Genomic DNA, 16,683 nt, shown 5'->3' on the forward strand with positions numbered 1-16,683 from the left:
GCAGTGAGACATGGCAAGTCTTCAAAAGATAGCAGACCATAGCGCTCGCTTTGCCATGCCCCTCCCCTTGCTTGCCTTCCACCCACACTTCGGGTGGCAATCAGTCTGCACACGTACGACTTTTGAAGTGCATTCTGGATATTCCTGGTGCATTCTGCCGGGATTGTGGAGATTCGTGCTGTGTTCCAGCTGTATTCCATCTGCATTCTGGGTATTCATACTGTGTTCCGAGCGCATTCCACCTGCATTCGGAAGCTGCTGCATACTGAATGTGTGTGAATCATTAGAGGCAGCTTTGGCCCACATTCTGGGTATTCAAATGGCATTCCTACACAGCTGTCAGAATATCTGTCCCTCCTGACTGCATCTCAAAGTTTGTTTTTTTTCTCCCATCCTGGCTGATTTGGGTTGATTCCTGCTCATTCATGCTAAGTGTGACAGGGCCCTTATGGATATGCTGATTTCCTTTTGATTGGCCCCATAGACAATCCTTCATAGATTCTCTATGGGGTATTATCAAGAGGAAGATTAGAGACACCAGATCCAACAATCCAGACGACCTGAAAGCTGCTATCAAAACAACCTGGACTTCCAGAACACCTCAGCAGTGCCACTGGCTGATCCCCTCCACACCACACCACATTGATGCAGGAATTCATTCAAAAGAACCCACAACCAAATACTGAGTGCATAAATAAACATATGTTTCAGAAGTTAGACCTTTCTTTATTATAAATTCTTTTTTAAAACTGATCTGCTGAAATATTCTAATATTTTCAGATACGCATTTTCTATTTTTTTTTTTGGAAATGTAGGCTGTAATAAAAAAAACTGCCAAAAAACATTTTTGTTTCTATGTATTGAAACTGGAATATGTAAAATTTTCACTCTCTGAAATCCCTGACAAAAACTTTTGAATGTTTTCACAATATCCTATTTTTCTTTTTAGATGCACCCATATATGTTCATTATAGTTCATTTAGTTGCTGTTGTTATAATAAAACTGTAGTATTAACACCAATAGTAACAACTTCACATATAATACACAAGACAAGTTCCATTTCATCAAATAAAGAACCTTATTGTGACAAAATTGTCTTGTGTCAACAGGAAAGGGGAAGAAGCGTACAAATAACCCAGTGAGTCATAGTGATTCCATTTCGGAATAGACTGAGTGACAATAGCCTACTTTGTTGGAACTTCCTTTCATTGGTCCAAATGTCCAAAACATCCACAAAAATAATTTCACACTGTAAATGATACAGTTTGTTTAACTTTAAGACCACCTTTACAGAGTAGATGAAAACTAAGGTCTGTGGCAGCTTTCTCATCATTTGGATCAAACTAAAAATTCCATCCCAAGCAGGTTTTGTGTGAAAACACTCTGAAACTCCATTTTTTTGTTTGTTTGTTTCTTTTCTTTTTGCATGGAAATATGACAGATGGCAGTGATATATAGGCATAACTATTACAATCAAAATAACTTTTGATACCTGGTCAAACACAAGGTCCATACAGATTCAACTCAGATAATTCCCCCTTTTAAAAAGTCACACTTTAATTTCACCTTATTGCAAGTATAAGAAAGCAGGGAGAGAGAGAGAGAGAGAATGAAACTTACATGTGGCATCCCAGTATTCACTATCATCTGTATCTGGCTTCCCATCAACCACAGGGGCAAGAGGTGTTGGGTCCTCTTCTTTCCAGTAGGCGTCATAGTTATCAGTTCCAGGAGTGAAAGGGTCTTTTTCACTTGGTTTCCAGTACTTGTCATAATCATCAGTGATTGGAGTGACTTCATCTGCCTCGTCTGGTTTCCAGTAGTCGTATATGTCAGTCACAGGAACGACTGGATCCGTCTCATCTGGTTTCCAGTAGTCATCATAGGAATCAGTCACAGGAACAACTGGATCAGACTCATCTGGTTTCCAGTAGTTATCGTAGGCATCAGTCACAGGGGCGATTGGATCCGATCCATCTGGTTTCCAGTAGTCATCGTAGGCATCAGTCACAGGAGCAACTGGATCTGTCTCCTCTGGTTTCCAGTAGTCATCATAAACATTGGTTACAGCTTCTCCTTCTGGTTTCCAGTAGTCGTATGCAGGGTCTGTGATTGTCTCAGGCTGGGGCTTGGCTGTTGTAGGTTCAACATCCCAGTAATCGTCTGGTTTCCAGTAATCATCTAACAGAGGGAAAAAGGACTTACATCTATTTGCATTGCTGTAGTCATGGAAGAGTAAAGGAACTATGACCCCCACAGTGTGTGGACTGAAAATTTTTCATGGCTCTCAAAGCTTATTTTGTCAGATCAAAGTAGTGAAAAATGAAAAACTGCAACAAAGATTTCCAATATTATGATAAAGGTACTAGAGTTACACCATCATGATCAACAGATGGCTTTTTCCCACTACTAAAGAAAAAGCAGTATGATCATGAACATACAAGGGAGAGTGTCAAAATTACTTGGTCATTGTCAGGAATATGGGGGATCTGGAAGAAGAAGCTTCTAGGTCAGATTAACTCTGGGAACATGTACATTACTACATCCACCATACTACAGAACAGGCCCAGAATGTTGATGGTGAACACCCAGGGAGACAACCAGTCCATCCTCACCTCTCAAGAGTAACCTGTCTGTCCCTTGGTTTTTCCAGTTTCTTGGGTCCTCAGCACTGAGACATCTGGATTCTGGATTATGACCATACCAATGAACAACATGGCCAAAACGTCAGAGTTGATGTATCCTCACAATGCAGGTGATATGCCTCATCCAAGTCTCCCTAAGTAGCCTTTCATTTGACACAATGTCATACCAGTGCTACCAAAGGATCCTTTGGAGAGAACTAGTACCAAAGACATCCACTCATCATCTTATGACACTGGTTAGCATCCAGGTCTCACAACCATACAATAACATGAGAAGCATCAGGACCTTAACGACTTGGACATTCGTTATCCTGCAAAGGCATCAGCATCACCAAACACCTCTGTCCAAGGGACCTCATGACTCCAAAAGCTCTTCCCAGGCATACTGTGGTGTCAAAGACAGAGGAGCCACAAACAAAAATTTCACTGCCAATGTAAGTGACTTTCTCCGTACGTTTAACACCTTTTCCTGTCTGGATGGCTCAGTCCTGCATCTATCTTGCCATGGTCTATAGTTGACATGGGGAACCTTCTTGGAACTAAATAGCCATCATGGACATTATGTGAGGTTCAGGCGGTGATAATAGAAAGATTTCCTCGATATCTCTCTTCTGAAAGGTGATTCTGGATTGAGGCTTTTTATGACAGTAAAGGAACTTTTCAGAATAGCCGTTGTTATTTTAATAACTGGAGAAATGCCCAGAAAAACAACAGGACATTGACCAGGTGTGAGGTGACATCTGAATGACTGAGCCTAAACGTCAATAGATGTGAAGCCTATAGAGGAACTTTAGATCTGAGAAACTCAGTTACTGAGTGACAGTAAGAGACTGAGAACTTTTTCCTTACTACTATCTACTTACTACACCCCTTGCTCATGGGGTGTGTTAGGTCCCCATCTAATATAGAAAATGAAGTGTAAAAAAAAAGTGATTCTGAAGAGATTAAATAGTCAGATTCTGTAGTGACATTTAAATCCAAAATAAAGATGCATCTATTCTCCCTCTCTTATGGTTAACATACCAGTGTAGTATGGAACTATGCTTCCTGTCATTTTAATTCATATTATTAGCAACCAACCAGTTCTCTGCCTCACTACATCTAAATTCTGGGTCTGTTCATGAAGCACAGGGCTAGAAGCTGGTGACCACCTTAGCAATTCTCTCTGCTTCCCTGTTGATAGTGGAGCAGATAACAATGCATAAAATTATTCAATCATTCAAGGAATCTGGAGGACGTTCAGTGCATAAAGGGTAAAGGCTTTATGACATTCAATTCTTTAGACAGCACTGCATGAAGAATGGTTATTCATCAATAAATGATATAACCACAAAATGGATGAAATTCATTTTCCCCCTCAACATTCTAAACACAATACCCCATAATGACAATGTGAAAAAGTTAATTTTTTAGATTTTTGCAAATTTATAAGAAAAAAAAAATGAAGAAATCACATGTAAATAAGTATTCACGGCCTTTGCCATGAAGCTCATAATTGAGCTCAGGTGCATCTTGTTTCCACTGATCATCCTTCAGATGTTTTTACAGCTTAATTGGAGTCCACCTGGGGTAAATTCACTTGATTGGACATGATTTGAAAAGGCACACACCTGTCTATATGTAAGGTCCCACAGCTGACATGTCAGAGCGTAAACCAAGCATGAAGTCAAAGGAATTGTCTGCAGACCTCCGAGACAGGATTGCCTTGAGGCACAAATCTCAGGAAGGGTACAGACACATTTCTGCTGCTTTGAAGGTCCCAATGAGCACAGTGGCCTCCATCATCCGTAAATAGAAGAAGTTTGAGGAATCCTGCAAATGATGACACAAGCACCAAATTCGGCCCAAGTACTAATTTGACTTTACTTTTCTGAAAAATCAGATTCGCCGCTTGAATTTTCAGTAGGCAGGCAGGTAGGGATCAATTGAACAATTACACAGGGATCAAAAATAAAATATACTCCAATCACATTGAAAACTATACCAAATTATTTGTCTGTTTACAAAGATTCCAAAAAGGTATAGTTTGTACTACCTGACACTGAATGTTTTGGAGTTATGGGGTAAAAACAGAAAGAATGGTGACAAAGGTCAATTTCATTTTGTACAGGGGATAAAAGTTAAAGTTGCTCTAATTTTGGTAAAAAAAATTATGCAAATTATTGGTTGAGTTAATAAGGTTTTAAAAAGGAATAGTTGCACCATGTGTCATGCTTAGTTATCACCTTACGGGGTTACATATGTAACATATCATAGAATCTGTTGTGTGGGCCGCTGAAGAGGAGGTACTGCTGGCCCACCACCACCAGAGGGCGCCCTGCTTGGAGTGCGGGCTCCAAGCACGAGAGGGCGCCAGACCCAGAAGAAGTGACAGCTGTCACTCATCCTCTGCACCAGCTGTCACTCGTTCATCATCACCACCATAAAAGCCGGACTGCAACTCCACCTCCCCGCCGAGAAATCGACTACCATTACCAAGGTAATTTCTCTGTGAACTTAAGACTGTGTATCTGTCTAAACTCTTCTTTGCAGCCGTTTTCCTGTCGGTGAGACTCGTCTGTGGAGGTGGCGTTTGAGGTGTTCAGCGACGGCTTCGCAACACCTCCCACCCAGATAAGTGCTCAAACAGGAGCTGCACAAGTGTGTGCTTGGAGGTGAAGGCGCTTCCTCCCTCGTTAACTGTGGATTTACTGAGTGTGCGGACTTACACTCACTCATCATATTTCTGCTTTCTGCCAGCAGTACCAGGGTCGACAGCCGAAGACAGAGGCCACCTGGGGACTCGGGACTTGGCGGCTCCGGTGTTCTTCAGACCGTTGGTGGTGGAAGCCGTGTGGGACGCAGCTTCTCTCTCGTCTTCTATCTTCTATCTTCTATCTTTGAGCCTGCCCACACGTCACCTGGTGTTAAATTGACTGTGCAGATTACAGTACGTTTCGTTGTGTATTATCGCAACATTAAATTGTTACCTTTTTTGGCTTATTCATTGTCCGTTCATTTGCGCCCCCTGTTGTGGGTCCGTGCTACGACACCTTCCCAACAGAATCCAAAGGACGTCAACATTGTTTGAATTTTACTTTGGAGACCAAGCATTCAACATCGTCAAAACTATTCCATTTATTAATCTTATTAGCTCAATCTACAATTTGTACCACTTTTCCACAAAATTGAAGCAACTTTAATGTTTGACCCCTGTACAAACTGAAATTGACCTTTGTCACCATTCTAGTTGTTTTTACCACATAACTCCATAACATTCAGTCATAGATAGTCTTAACTATACCTTTTCAGAATATTTATGATGAGACAAATTATGTTGTATAGTCTTCAATATGTTTTGGACATCTTTTAATTTTGACCCCTTTGTAATTCTTCAAATGACCCCTACGTTGCCGCCTCTTGGAAATTCAAGTGGCCAATTGGTTTTCTCAAAAGAGCAATATCTAAGAAATATTTGTGCCACATTTGGTGCTTGTATCACCATTTGAAGGATTGTTTCAGTTATCTGCTGCACTATGATTTACTGCTGGTGATTTAGTGCCTCAGCTGCAGTTATTTCCGGCTGACTGATTCTGCTCTTTTTCTCTCTCTCTGAGGCACTGACGACACCCTTGATGGATGATAGCCCTGCAACCCAGGGCTCCGGACTGACCTCAAGATGCCCTGCCTGTTGCACCAATGACTGGAAGTCGTGCTTCTTCAGGACCTAACCCGAACTGGACATGGACACCGGTGGATTAAAGACCCAAGATGGACTGCTTTTTTTAGTTCAACTAAGGATTGTTTTTATTGCTCTTCTGTTTTTATTGTTTTTGTTTATGCATTTCTTCTGTTTGTTATGAAATTCTTGTATAATCTGTAATAACCTTGTAATTGTTAGAATGACGGAAGCAGTAGGTCACCCCTCTGGGTCTGGTCTGTTTCTTCTTCATTATCACCAATGGGAGTTTTTCCTTACCACTGTTGTCTGTGTGCTTGCTCAAGGGGCTGGTAAGGTTAGACCTTAATCGTGTGAAGCACCTTGAGGCAGTACTGTTATGATTTTTGCGCTATACAAATAAAATAAATTTAATTGAATTGTAATTGAAATTGAAATTCTTACATTTATTTTGAGTTCTCTTTCATTGCAGATGGTATGACCACAAAATATTTTATGTTTGCATGTCAACTTCATTTATTACTGGACCTCCATTTCTGCATTTCAGGTCTGCAACAAATACAAAAAAGTGCTGATAACTACATAGTCAGGGAATTACTTTGTAAAAACCTTTGTTAAGATGTATAAAATGGAGTTATATTCACAAATAACATCTAAAACGTTACTGTGCAAAAAAGAAGCCTTATGTTAACCTTGTTTAGAATGAGCATTGACTTGCTCAGAGGCATATACCGTGGAAATGTGTATTGTGGTCAGATGAATCAGCTTTCTAGAGCTTTTTTGGAAGAAATGGACACCATGAACTCCAGATCCATGACGAAAAGGACCAACCAGATATTTATCAGCAATAAGTTTTAAAACCAGGATCTGTCATGATATGGGATTGTGTCAGTGCTCTTGGCAAAGGTAATTTAAATTTCTGTGATGGCGGCATGAATGCAGAAAAGTACATTGAGATTTTTAATCAAGATATATTGCCTTCAAGATGATTTCCAGGGACATCTATGTATTTTTCAAGAAGACAATGTAAAACCACATTCCGAACACATTACAAGGCATTGCTGTGGAAGAAGAGTGTACGGATACTGAACTGGCCTGCCTGCAGTCCTGACCTGTCCCCACCAGAGAATGTGTGAAGAATTTTGAAATGAAAAATGCAATAACATTGAGCTCATACTGTTCCACACCTTAAGAAAATCACGATCTGGGTTAAGACTGCAATTCTATAATTATTCAAAGATGACATAATACTAAAGAATCAAACATTGTCATGTTTTATTAAGGGCTAGTGGGTGGGGTCACCTGGTGCATGTGATTCACTCACCACCATCAGGATAGTTGTAGTATGGTTCAGTCTGTGTAGGCGGTTCTGTCGGGATCGCTGGAAATGGCAGACAGACAAAATTTCATCAGAATTTAATCATTTCCATGGCACAAACATGGTTCATTGCGCCATCCTTACTTGTAGTGGTAGGTGGTAGAGTTGTGGTTGTCTGCCGAGCCTTGTTTTTCTTTCCCTTCTTCTCAGCTTTGGGTTTTTTGGTGGCTTTTGGGTCTTTTGGTTCTTTCTTCTTCTTTTTATCCTTCTTTTTCTTTTTGCCATCCTCAGTGTCTCTCTTTAGTCTGCCAAAAATACCTGGAAAGATTGAGCGAAACCCAAGATTTCAAACTTCAAAAACTTATAGAAAATACATTTGGTGGAAATGAAACTTATTGTAGCCCAGGTATAAATAGAAACAGATTAACTAAGCTTTCAGTTTAAACAGAAGTTATTATTTTACTTTCGATTCAGTTATTCAACATGTTAAATTCTGTAGTTTTCTATTGCACTTGAAGGCACCATCAGTTGTTCACCCCCATGTGGGAGGTACCTAACCCTTTGAACAGCCAATTAGCAGCAGGTAAGTTACATTTGGGTTATGGCCTAAGAGGTGATGTTTGGGCGGGTTTTCTTTTCTGTGGGCCCTGTCACACCTTGAAAATTTAGCCAATGTATGTGGATGTTTGAAAAATGCGCCAAATACATTGAATACGTTATGCAGCTGTCACACCTTGGCGATTTAACCAGCGTATGCTGATAGCCCTGTTTCCACCAAGCGGTCTGTGTTGGTACTGCATGGTATGATATGGGTTGGAATGGTTAATTCTGGCTTGGTTTGCGTTTCCACTGCCGGCAGAACCCTTTGCTTGGCAGGTGGAACACATAAATATTGTCAAGCACGCCATCAAGCACACGTACGGTGTTGCTCCACATGGAGGGCAAACAGTAATTTAACATTTTTAAATTTAATTTAATTACTTTTTTTTCTTGGTGGATCATGGGATTTATTTTCATTGCGTGCAGAATGCTGAACAGTCAACTGATGCCTGTGGTAAACGCTGATGTGAATGAATGAGGTGCTGTGACACTCCCAACTTCTAAAAGTTAATTTTCTTGTTGTGGCACAAAGCGCTGGCGTTCTCTGGTTCAGGCTGAGAAATGGACAAAACCAAGGGACTTTTTTAAAAACATTACATTTCTTCAGCCACGACAAGGAACTAAAGTATTTTCAGATGTCGTTTTCCAAAATCAGGAGGCTTTATGTGGATAAGTTTTCATCAGGCTGTGATGATGAATCCGACTAAAACGGCGTAACAGGTAAGATTAAGACTTTATATTTACTCTGTGTGTGAAAGGTTTTAACATTTGAAACTGTCTGAACTGCACGCAGGAGGACTGCAGCTTTCAGTTTTTCAGCCAATCAATGGACAGCATCAATGGTCATATTTCGACTTATGAGTAACTTACAAGAAATGTGTGTCAACAATCGCATACCTTGCCGACAAATTATGGTCCGCGTATGTGGGATGTATCAGCCATATACTGGCATACATTGAAAATATTGTTGTTGTTGTCCATTCAGCTGCTCCTGTTTTGTTTGGGGTCGCCACATCGGATACAGCCAGATAAATATTGTGCATGCCCAAAAATCTTTCAACGTACTCACCATATTACGATGTATGTAAGCATGCTTCAACATGCTCTTAACTTACGTAAAACTTACCCATAACTGATTACACGTACGCCAGCGTATGTCAACATTTTTAATACGCCCGGCATACGCTGGCTATATCGTCAAGGTGCGACAGGGGTTTTTCCTGTTGACCCTGGTGGTAATGCGAGGCAGCTGGTCATTAACAGATGCAGAGAAAAAAACAGAAAATTGTGAAACAATATTTAAATGTTGGCTGAAGTCAGCTCACGTCAGTATAGTTGTGTGCACAGTCAGGAAACCAAACATCAAGTGGAAAGGAAACTAAATCTGTCAGTAAAACAAGATATTCCCTGTCTAAAAAAAGGTCATTAGCAATGACTACCTGTGCTAACATTAGCCACGGTGTCTCACAGGCGAACTTCTTCCTTTTCATCGTTTAAAAGCGGTTAAAAGCCTTTGACGGCACTTGGATTTTGAACATTGCTCCATTGTGAAAATCATGATTTCGTCTGTTCTGGAGTCATTTGGCTACTAGTGCAGGCTAAAAAGGGGGTTAGCTGTGTGAAGACCTGCTGCGGTGGACTATGAGCTAGTATGTACAGTCGTGTAGTGTGTTGCATGTGGTTGCAGGCAGCACAAAGTGCATTTTGAAAGTGATTTATTTTATAGTGCAAAGTACTGTGAAGGATTATTCTTTCCTCAATAGTGTGAGTTATTAACTATGAGGAGGTTAATGTTTGGTGCAGCTCTTCGTTGCGTCAGTAGGCCCATGGGGCAGGAGGACATGTATATTTCAATACCTCTGATTAAAACTAACCTTACTGTGAGATCTAATAGCATTGCATTTTATACTGTTTTATTTTTGATGAGCGACAATGATCAAATGAAGGAATATTGTTGTACAACAGAACAAGAGTTTGAATTGAAGTATAAGGTTGATTAAATGTTCTTTATATTTTATGGCACTGATACCTTTAATAATTCTTTATTGAAGAGTAAATGATAGACATGCGGCTCTGTCTTTGGGCCAGGTTTTTTTTATTACTGGATTGAATGGGATGAATCTAAAGGCCCAAGATTCCGGATTATTCAAGATGGCAAGTTTGACTGGGACGGTCCACCTGTCAAACTCACATAGGACAGAAACCTCCCACTCCAGTAAACGTCTCAATAATCTTAAGAGAAACGTTGCAGAAAAACAAACACTAGTTTCTAACCTCAGGAAGATAGACAACGAGCTGAATGACATTCACGTTTTGTGAGACCTGTGTTCACGTTTTGGGAGATATTTTTTCAGCATTCACGCTTTGCAATTAATGGTTTGCGGATAATTCCCGATTTGTAGCTGATTCACATTTTGGGGTTAACAAAGCTCATTTGGTGTACATTTAGCATTCAAAAGTGCCTCAGTCACTTTCATTTTTCTGTTATGGGTTTACCTACACCACCAAAATTGGATGGAGGCTCAGTTATCAGTTAGAAACCAAGTGCCAAAAAGCAATGACAAATTGTGCATAGCAAAGATAACCACTGTTCTGTGAAAATTATCTGAAAAAGAATTCAGAAACAGAAAAAGTTGAAAAAACTCTGACAACACCACAAAAAAGTTTGATTCAAGTGCATGAACAAAATACATACTCCTGACATTTGATCACATCTAATTTAGCTCATGAAAAGCCACTTCTGACAGGAATTTGACCTTGAAGATTTTATTTTTCAAAGGTAAAATTTTGTGGAATTGGAAACTAGTGTTGGCAGAGATTTGTGCTCTGTGAGCGTGGTGCTCTAGTTGTTGCACAAATCTTTGGCTCTTAAGAATCCGGTCTCTTCTGATACTAGCCCGGGTTACCATTTCTCTTTCATTATACCGTAATCAACATTTATATTGCTAAATTGGTTACATTATCCGGTAGAACTCCATCAATCTTTCAATTATTCATCAGTGAATCACCCCATCTAGCAAATCACAACTGTTTGGACACTGGACAAGATGTCACATACCGCTTGTCCAGGTTCACCCATTCCTGTGCCCTCATTATTCCACTATCAATCAACACACATTTTCAGTTTTTCAATCGCAAGTCTGTACCAAGTGCACATCCAATTTCAGAGCACATAAGTAATTGTAGAATCTAAATATAAGGATCACCAGTTAAACTATTTCATGTATTATTATATGATATGGAATTTTGCCAACTTCTGATTGGTCCATTCGCCACTTTCTGAGCTGTACCACATGCCAAGTTGACCACTGGTGGAGTCAAGTTGACCGCTGGTGGAGCCGAGTACACCTCGTGTGCAGCGTAGCACTAGCTAATCGAGCGACATCTTCTATCGATAACGACCAATCAGATAACGCGATACAATGCCGACTTTGGCTGTCAGTTTGTTGGCAAGATGGCAGAAGACAGGTTTGACGTCTGTTAGAGACGCTGACTTAAAACGAATTTTACACGAAAAAGATGCGAAGAACACCCGCAGAAATACAGAGTCAGCAGCCAACTTGTTTCGCAAGTACGTCACTGAAAAGGGACACGCGCCCAACTTTGAAACTTATGACAGACGGATGCTTGACGGAGTACTCGGTCGATTTTACGCAGAAACTACACAGGCGAATGGCGAACTGTATCAATCAATCAATTTTATTTATATAGCGCCAAATCACAACAAACAGCAGAACCAGGCTCAGGGAGGGGCAGTCTTCTGCTGGGACTGGTTGGGGCTGAGGGAGAGAAGCAGGAAAAAGACATGCTGTGGAGGGGAGCAGAGATCAATCACTAATGATTAAATGCAGAGTGGTGCATACAGAGCAAAAGAGAAAGAAACATTCAGTGCATCATGGGAACCCCCCAGCAGTCTAAGTCTATAGCAGCATAACTAAGGGATGGTTCAGGGTCACCTGATCCAGCCCTAACTATAAGCTTTAGCAAAAAGGAAAGTTTTAAGCCTAATCTTAAAAGTAGAGAGGGTGTCTGTCTCCCTGATCTGAATTGGGAGCTGGTTCCACAGGAGAGGAGCCTGAAAGCTGAAGGCTCTGCCTCCCATTCTACTCTTACAAACCCTAGGAACTACAAGTAAGCCTGCAGTCTGAGAGCGAAGCGCTCTATTGGGGTGATATGGTACTATGAGGTCCCTAAGAGAAGATGGGACCTGATTATTCAAAACCTTATAAGTAAGAAGAAGAATATTAAATTCTATTCTAGAATTAACAGGAAGCCAATGAAGAGAGGCCAAGATGGGTGAGATATGCTCTCTCCTTCTAGTCCCCGTTAGTACTCTAGCTGCAGCATTTTGAATTAACTGAAGACTTTTCAGGGAACCTTTATGACAACCTGATAATAATGAATTACAATAGTCCAGCCTAGAGGAAATAAATGCATGAATTAGTTTTTCAGCATCACTCTGAGACAAGACCTTTCTAATTTTAGAGATATTGTGTAAATGCAAAAAAGCAGTCCTACATATTTGTTTAATATGCGCATTGAATGACATATCCTGATCAAAAATGACTCCAAGATTTCTCACAGTATTACTAGAGGTCAGGGTAATGCCATCCAGAGTAAAGATCTGGTTAGACACCATGTTTCTAAGATTTGTGGGGCCAAGTACAATAACTTCAGTTTTATCTGAGTTTAAAAGCAGGAAATTAGAGGTCATCCATGTCTTTATGTCTGTAAGACAATCCTGCAGTTTAGCTAATTGGTGTGTGTCCTCTGGCTTCATGGATAGATAAAGCTGGGTATCATCTGCGTAACAATGAAAATTTAAGCAATGCCGTCTAATAATACTGCCTAAGGGAAGCACGTATAAAGTGAATAAAATTGGTCCTAGCACAGAACCTTGTGGAATTCCATAATTAACCTTAGTCTGTGAAGAAGATTCCCCATTTACATGAACAAATTGTAATCTATTAGATAAATATGATTCAAACCACCGCAGCGCAGTGCCTTTAATACCTATGGCATGCTCTAATCTCTGTAATAAATTTTTATGGTCAACAGTATCAAAAGCAGCACTGAGGTCTAACAGAACAAGCACAGAGATGAGTCCACTGTCTGAGGCCATAAGAAGATCATTTGTAACCTTCACTAATGCTGTTTCTGTACTATGATGAATTCTAAAACCTGACTGAAACTCTTCAAATAGACCATTCCTCTGCAGATGATCAGTTAGCTGTTTTACAACTACCCTTTCAAGAATTATTGAGAGAAAAGGAAGGTTGGAGATTGGCCTATAATTAGCTAAGATAGCTGGGTCAAGTGATGGCTTTTTAAGTAATGGTTTAATTACTGCCACCTTAAAAGCCTGTGGTACATAGCCAACTAATAAAGATAGATTGATCATATTTAAGATTGAAGCATTAAATAATGGTAGGGCTTCCTTGAGCAGCCTGGTAGGAATGGGGTCTAATAGACATGTTGATGGTTTGGATGACGTAACTAATGAAAATAACTCAGACAGAACAATCTGAGAGAAAGAGTCTAACCAAATACCGGCATCACTGAAAGCAGCCAAAGATAACAATACGTCTTTGGGATGGTTATGAGTAATTTTTTCTCTAATAGTTAAAATTTTATTAGCAAAGGAAGTCATGAAGTCATTACTAGTTAAAGTTAAAGGAATACTCGGCTCAATAGAGCTCTGACTCTTTGTCAGCCTGGCTACAGTGCTGAAAAGAAACCTGGGGTTGTTCTTATTTTCTTCAATTAGTGATGAGTAGTAAGATGTCCTAGCTTTACGGAGGGCTTTTTTATAGAGCAACAGACTCTTTTTCCAGGCTAAGTGAAGATCTTCTAAATTAGTGAGAGGCCATTTCCTCTCCAACTTACGGGTTATCTGCTTTAAGCTGCAGGTTTGTGAGTTATACCACGGAGTCAGGCACTTCTGATTTAAAGCTCTCTTTTTCAGAGGAGCTACAGCATCCAAAGTTGTCTTCAATGAGGATGTAAAACTACTGACGAGATACTCTATCTCACTTACAGAGTTTAGGTAGCTACTCTGCACTGTGTTGGTATATGGCATTAGAGAACATAAAGAAGGAATCATATCCTTAAACCTAGTTACAGCGCTTTCTGAAAGACTTCTAGTGTAATGAAACGTATTCCCCACTGCTGGGTAGTCCATCAGAGTAAATGTAAATGTTATTAAGAAATGATCAGACAGAAGAGAGTTTTCAGGGAATACTGTTAAGTCTTCAATTTCCATACCATAAGTCAGAACAAGATCTAAGATATGATTAAAGTGGTGGGTGGACTCATTTACATTTTGAGCAAAGCCAATTAAGTCTAATAATAGATTAAATGCAGTGTTGAGGCTGTCATTCTCAGCATCTGTGTGGATGTTAAAATCGCCCACTATAATTATCTTATCTGAGCTAAGCACTAAGTCAGACAAAAGGTCTGAAAATTCACAGAGAAACTCACAGTAACGACCAGGTGGACGATAGATAATAACAAATAAAACTGGTTTTTGGGACTTCCAATTTGGATGGACAAGACTAAGAGTCAAGCTTTCAAATGAATTAAAGCTCTGTCTGGGTTTTTGATTAATTAATAAGCTGGAATGGAAGATTGCTGCTAATCCTCCGCCTCGGCCCGTGCTACGAGCATTCTGGCAGTTAGTGTGACTCGGGGGTGTTGACTCATTTAAACTACCATATTCATCCTGCTGTAACCAGGTTTCTGTAAGGCAGAATAAATCAATATGTTGATCAATTATTATATAATTTACTAACAGGGACTTAGAAGAGAGAGACCTAATGTTTAATAGACCACATTTAACTGTTTTAGTCTGTGGTGCAGTTGAAGGTGCTATATTATTTTTTATTTTTGAATTTTTATGCTTAAATAGATTTTTGCTGGTTATTGGTGGTCTGGGAGCAGGCACCGTCTCTACGGGGATGGGGTAATGAGGGGATGGCAGGGAGAGAGAAGCTGCAGAGAGGTGTGTAAGACTACAACTCTGCTTCCTGGTCCCAACCCTGGATAGTCACGGTTTGGAGGATTTAAGAAAATTGGCCAGATTTCTAGAAATGAGAGCTGCTCCATCCAAAGTGGGATGGATGCCGTCTCTCCTAACAAGACCAGGTTTTCCCCATAAGCTTTGCCAATTATCTATGAAGCCCACCTCATTTTTTGGACACCACTCAGACAGCCAGCAATTCAAGGAGAACATGCGGCTAAACATGTCACTCCCGGTCCGATTGGGGAGGGGCCCAGAGAAAACTACAGAGTCCGACATTGTTTTTGCAAAGTTACACACCGATTCAATGTTAATTTTAGTGACCTCCGATTGGCGTAACCGGGTGTAATTACTGCCGACGTGAATTACAATCTTACCAAATTTACGCTTAGCCTTAGCCAGCAGTTTCAAATTTCCTTCAATGTCGCCTGCTCTGGCCCCCGGAAGACAACTGACTATGGTTGCTGGTGTCGCTAACTTCACATTTCTCAAAACAGAGTCGCCAATAACCAGAGTTTGATCCTCTGCGGGTGTGTCGTTGAGTGGGGAAAAACGGTTAGAAATGTGAACGGGTTGGCGGTGTACACGGGGCTTCTGTTTAGAACTACGCTTCCTCCTCACAGTCACCCAGTCGGCCTGCTTTCCCGGCTGCTCGGGATCTGCCAGAGGGAAACTAACGGCGGCTAAGCTACCTTGGTCCGCACCGACTACAGGGGCCTGGCTAGCTGTAGAATTTTCCACGGTGCGGAGCCGAGTCTCCAATTCGCCCAGCCTGGCCTCCAAAGCTACGAATAAGCTACACTTATTACAAGTACCATTACTGCTAAAGGAGGCCGAGGAATAACTAAACATTTCACACCCAGAGCAGAAAAGTGCAGGAGAGACAGGAGAAGCCGCCATGCTAAATTGGCTAAGAGCTAGTAGCTGCGCTAAGCTAGCGGATTCCTAAAAACACACAAAGTGAATAATGTGTAAATAATTTAGAGGTGATTCAGCAGAGGGAGTGCTTTAGTTAAGGCACGTGAAGATTACACTGTGAAGCAAATCGTTATCTAGGTAACTAGATCAATCTAACTGCGCAGATTAAACAGCTAACAGATACAGCAAAACACCGCTGTGCTCCGGAACAGGAAGTGATACAATACCGCAGTGAGAGCCAACCACCAGTAGAGGCAAGCCAGTCTTGTTTTTATAAGAAAACAAGACTGATGGCTCTTCGTCACGGACTTAACAGGCATCTCCAGTCGAACGATGTCAATTGGTGCAGTATGACAGTAATAATAAAGAGTTTAAACTTGAGATTGCGTTTTCAGTTTTAGTATGCTTGACAAACTCCCAATTTTCTTGTTTACTATATAATAAAGCAGTTATAGACTTTTGATTTCGGTGTGCCAAGGCCTCGGTGAACCCCATCCTAACCAGGTCCGCATAATCATGGGTACA

General features: G+C 40.6%; 1 protein-coding gene across 3 annotated transcripts in view; it reads right to left on the reverse strand.

Moving 5' to 3' along the window:
• Positions 1-16,683, reverse strand: part of si:ch1073-459j12.1 (inactive carboxypeptidase-like protein X2) — a 103,861-nt gene that overhangs the window by 72,931 nt on the left and 14,247 nt on the right. For all 3 annotated transcript variants that reach the window (XM_034169873.1, XM_034169871.1, XM_034169872.1), the window contains exons 2-4: positions 7,767-7,940; positions 7,629-7,685; positions 1,622-2,182 (exon numbers count right to left, since the gene is read on the reverse strand). In XM_034169873.1, coding sequence (XP_034025764.1) covers positions 1,622-2,182; positions 7,629-7,685; positions 7,767-7,940 — 792 coding nt within the window. The remainder of the gene's footprint in view (positions 1-1,621; positions 2,183-7,628; positions 7,686-7,766; positions 7,941-16,683) is intronic.

Source organism: Thalassophryne amazonica, chromosome 5 (assembly GCF_902500255.1).
Source record: "Thalassophryne amazonica chromosome 5, fThaAma1.1, whole genome shotgun sequence".
Lineage (NCBI taxonomy): Eukaryota > Metazoa > Chordata > Actinopteri > Batrachoidiformes > Batrachoididae > Thalassophryne > Thalassophryne amazonica.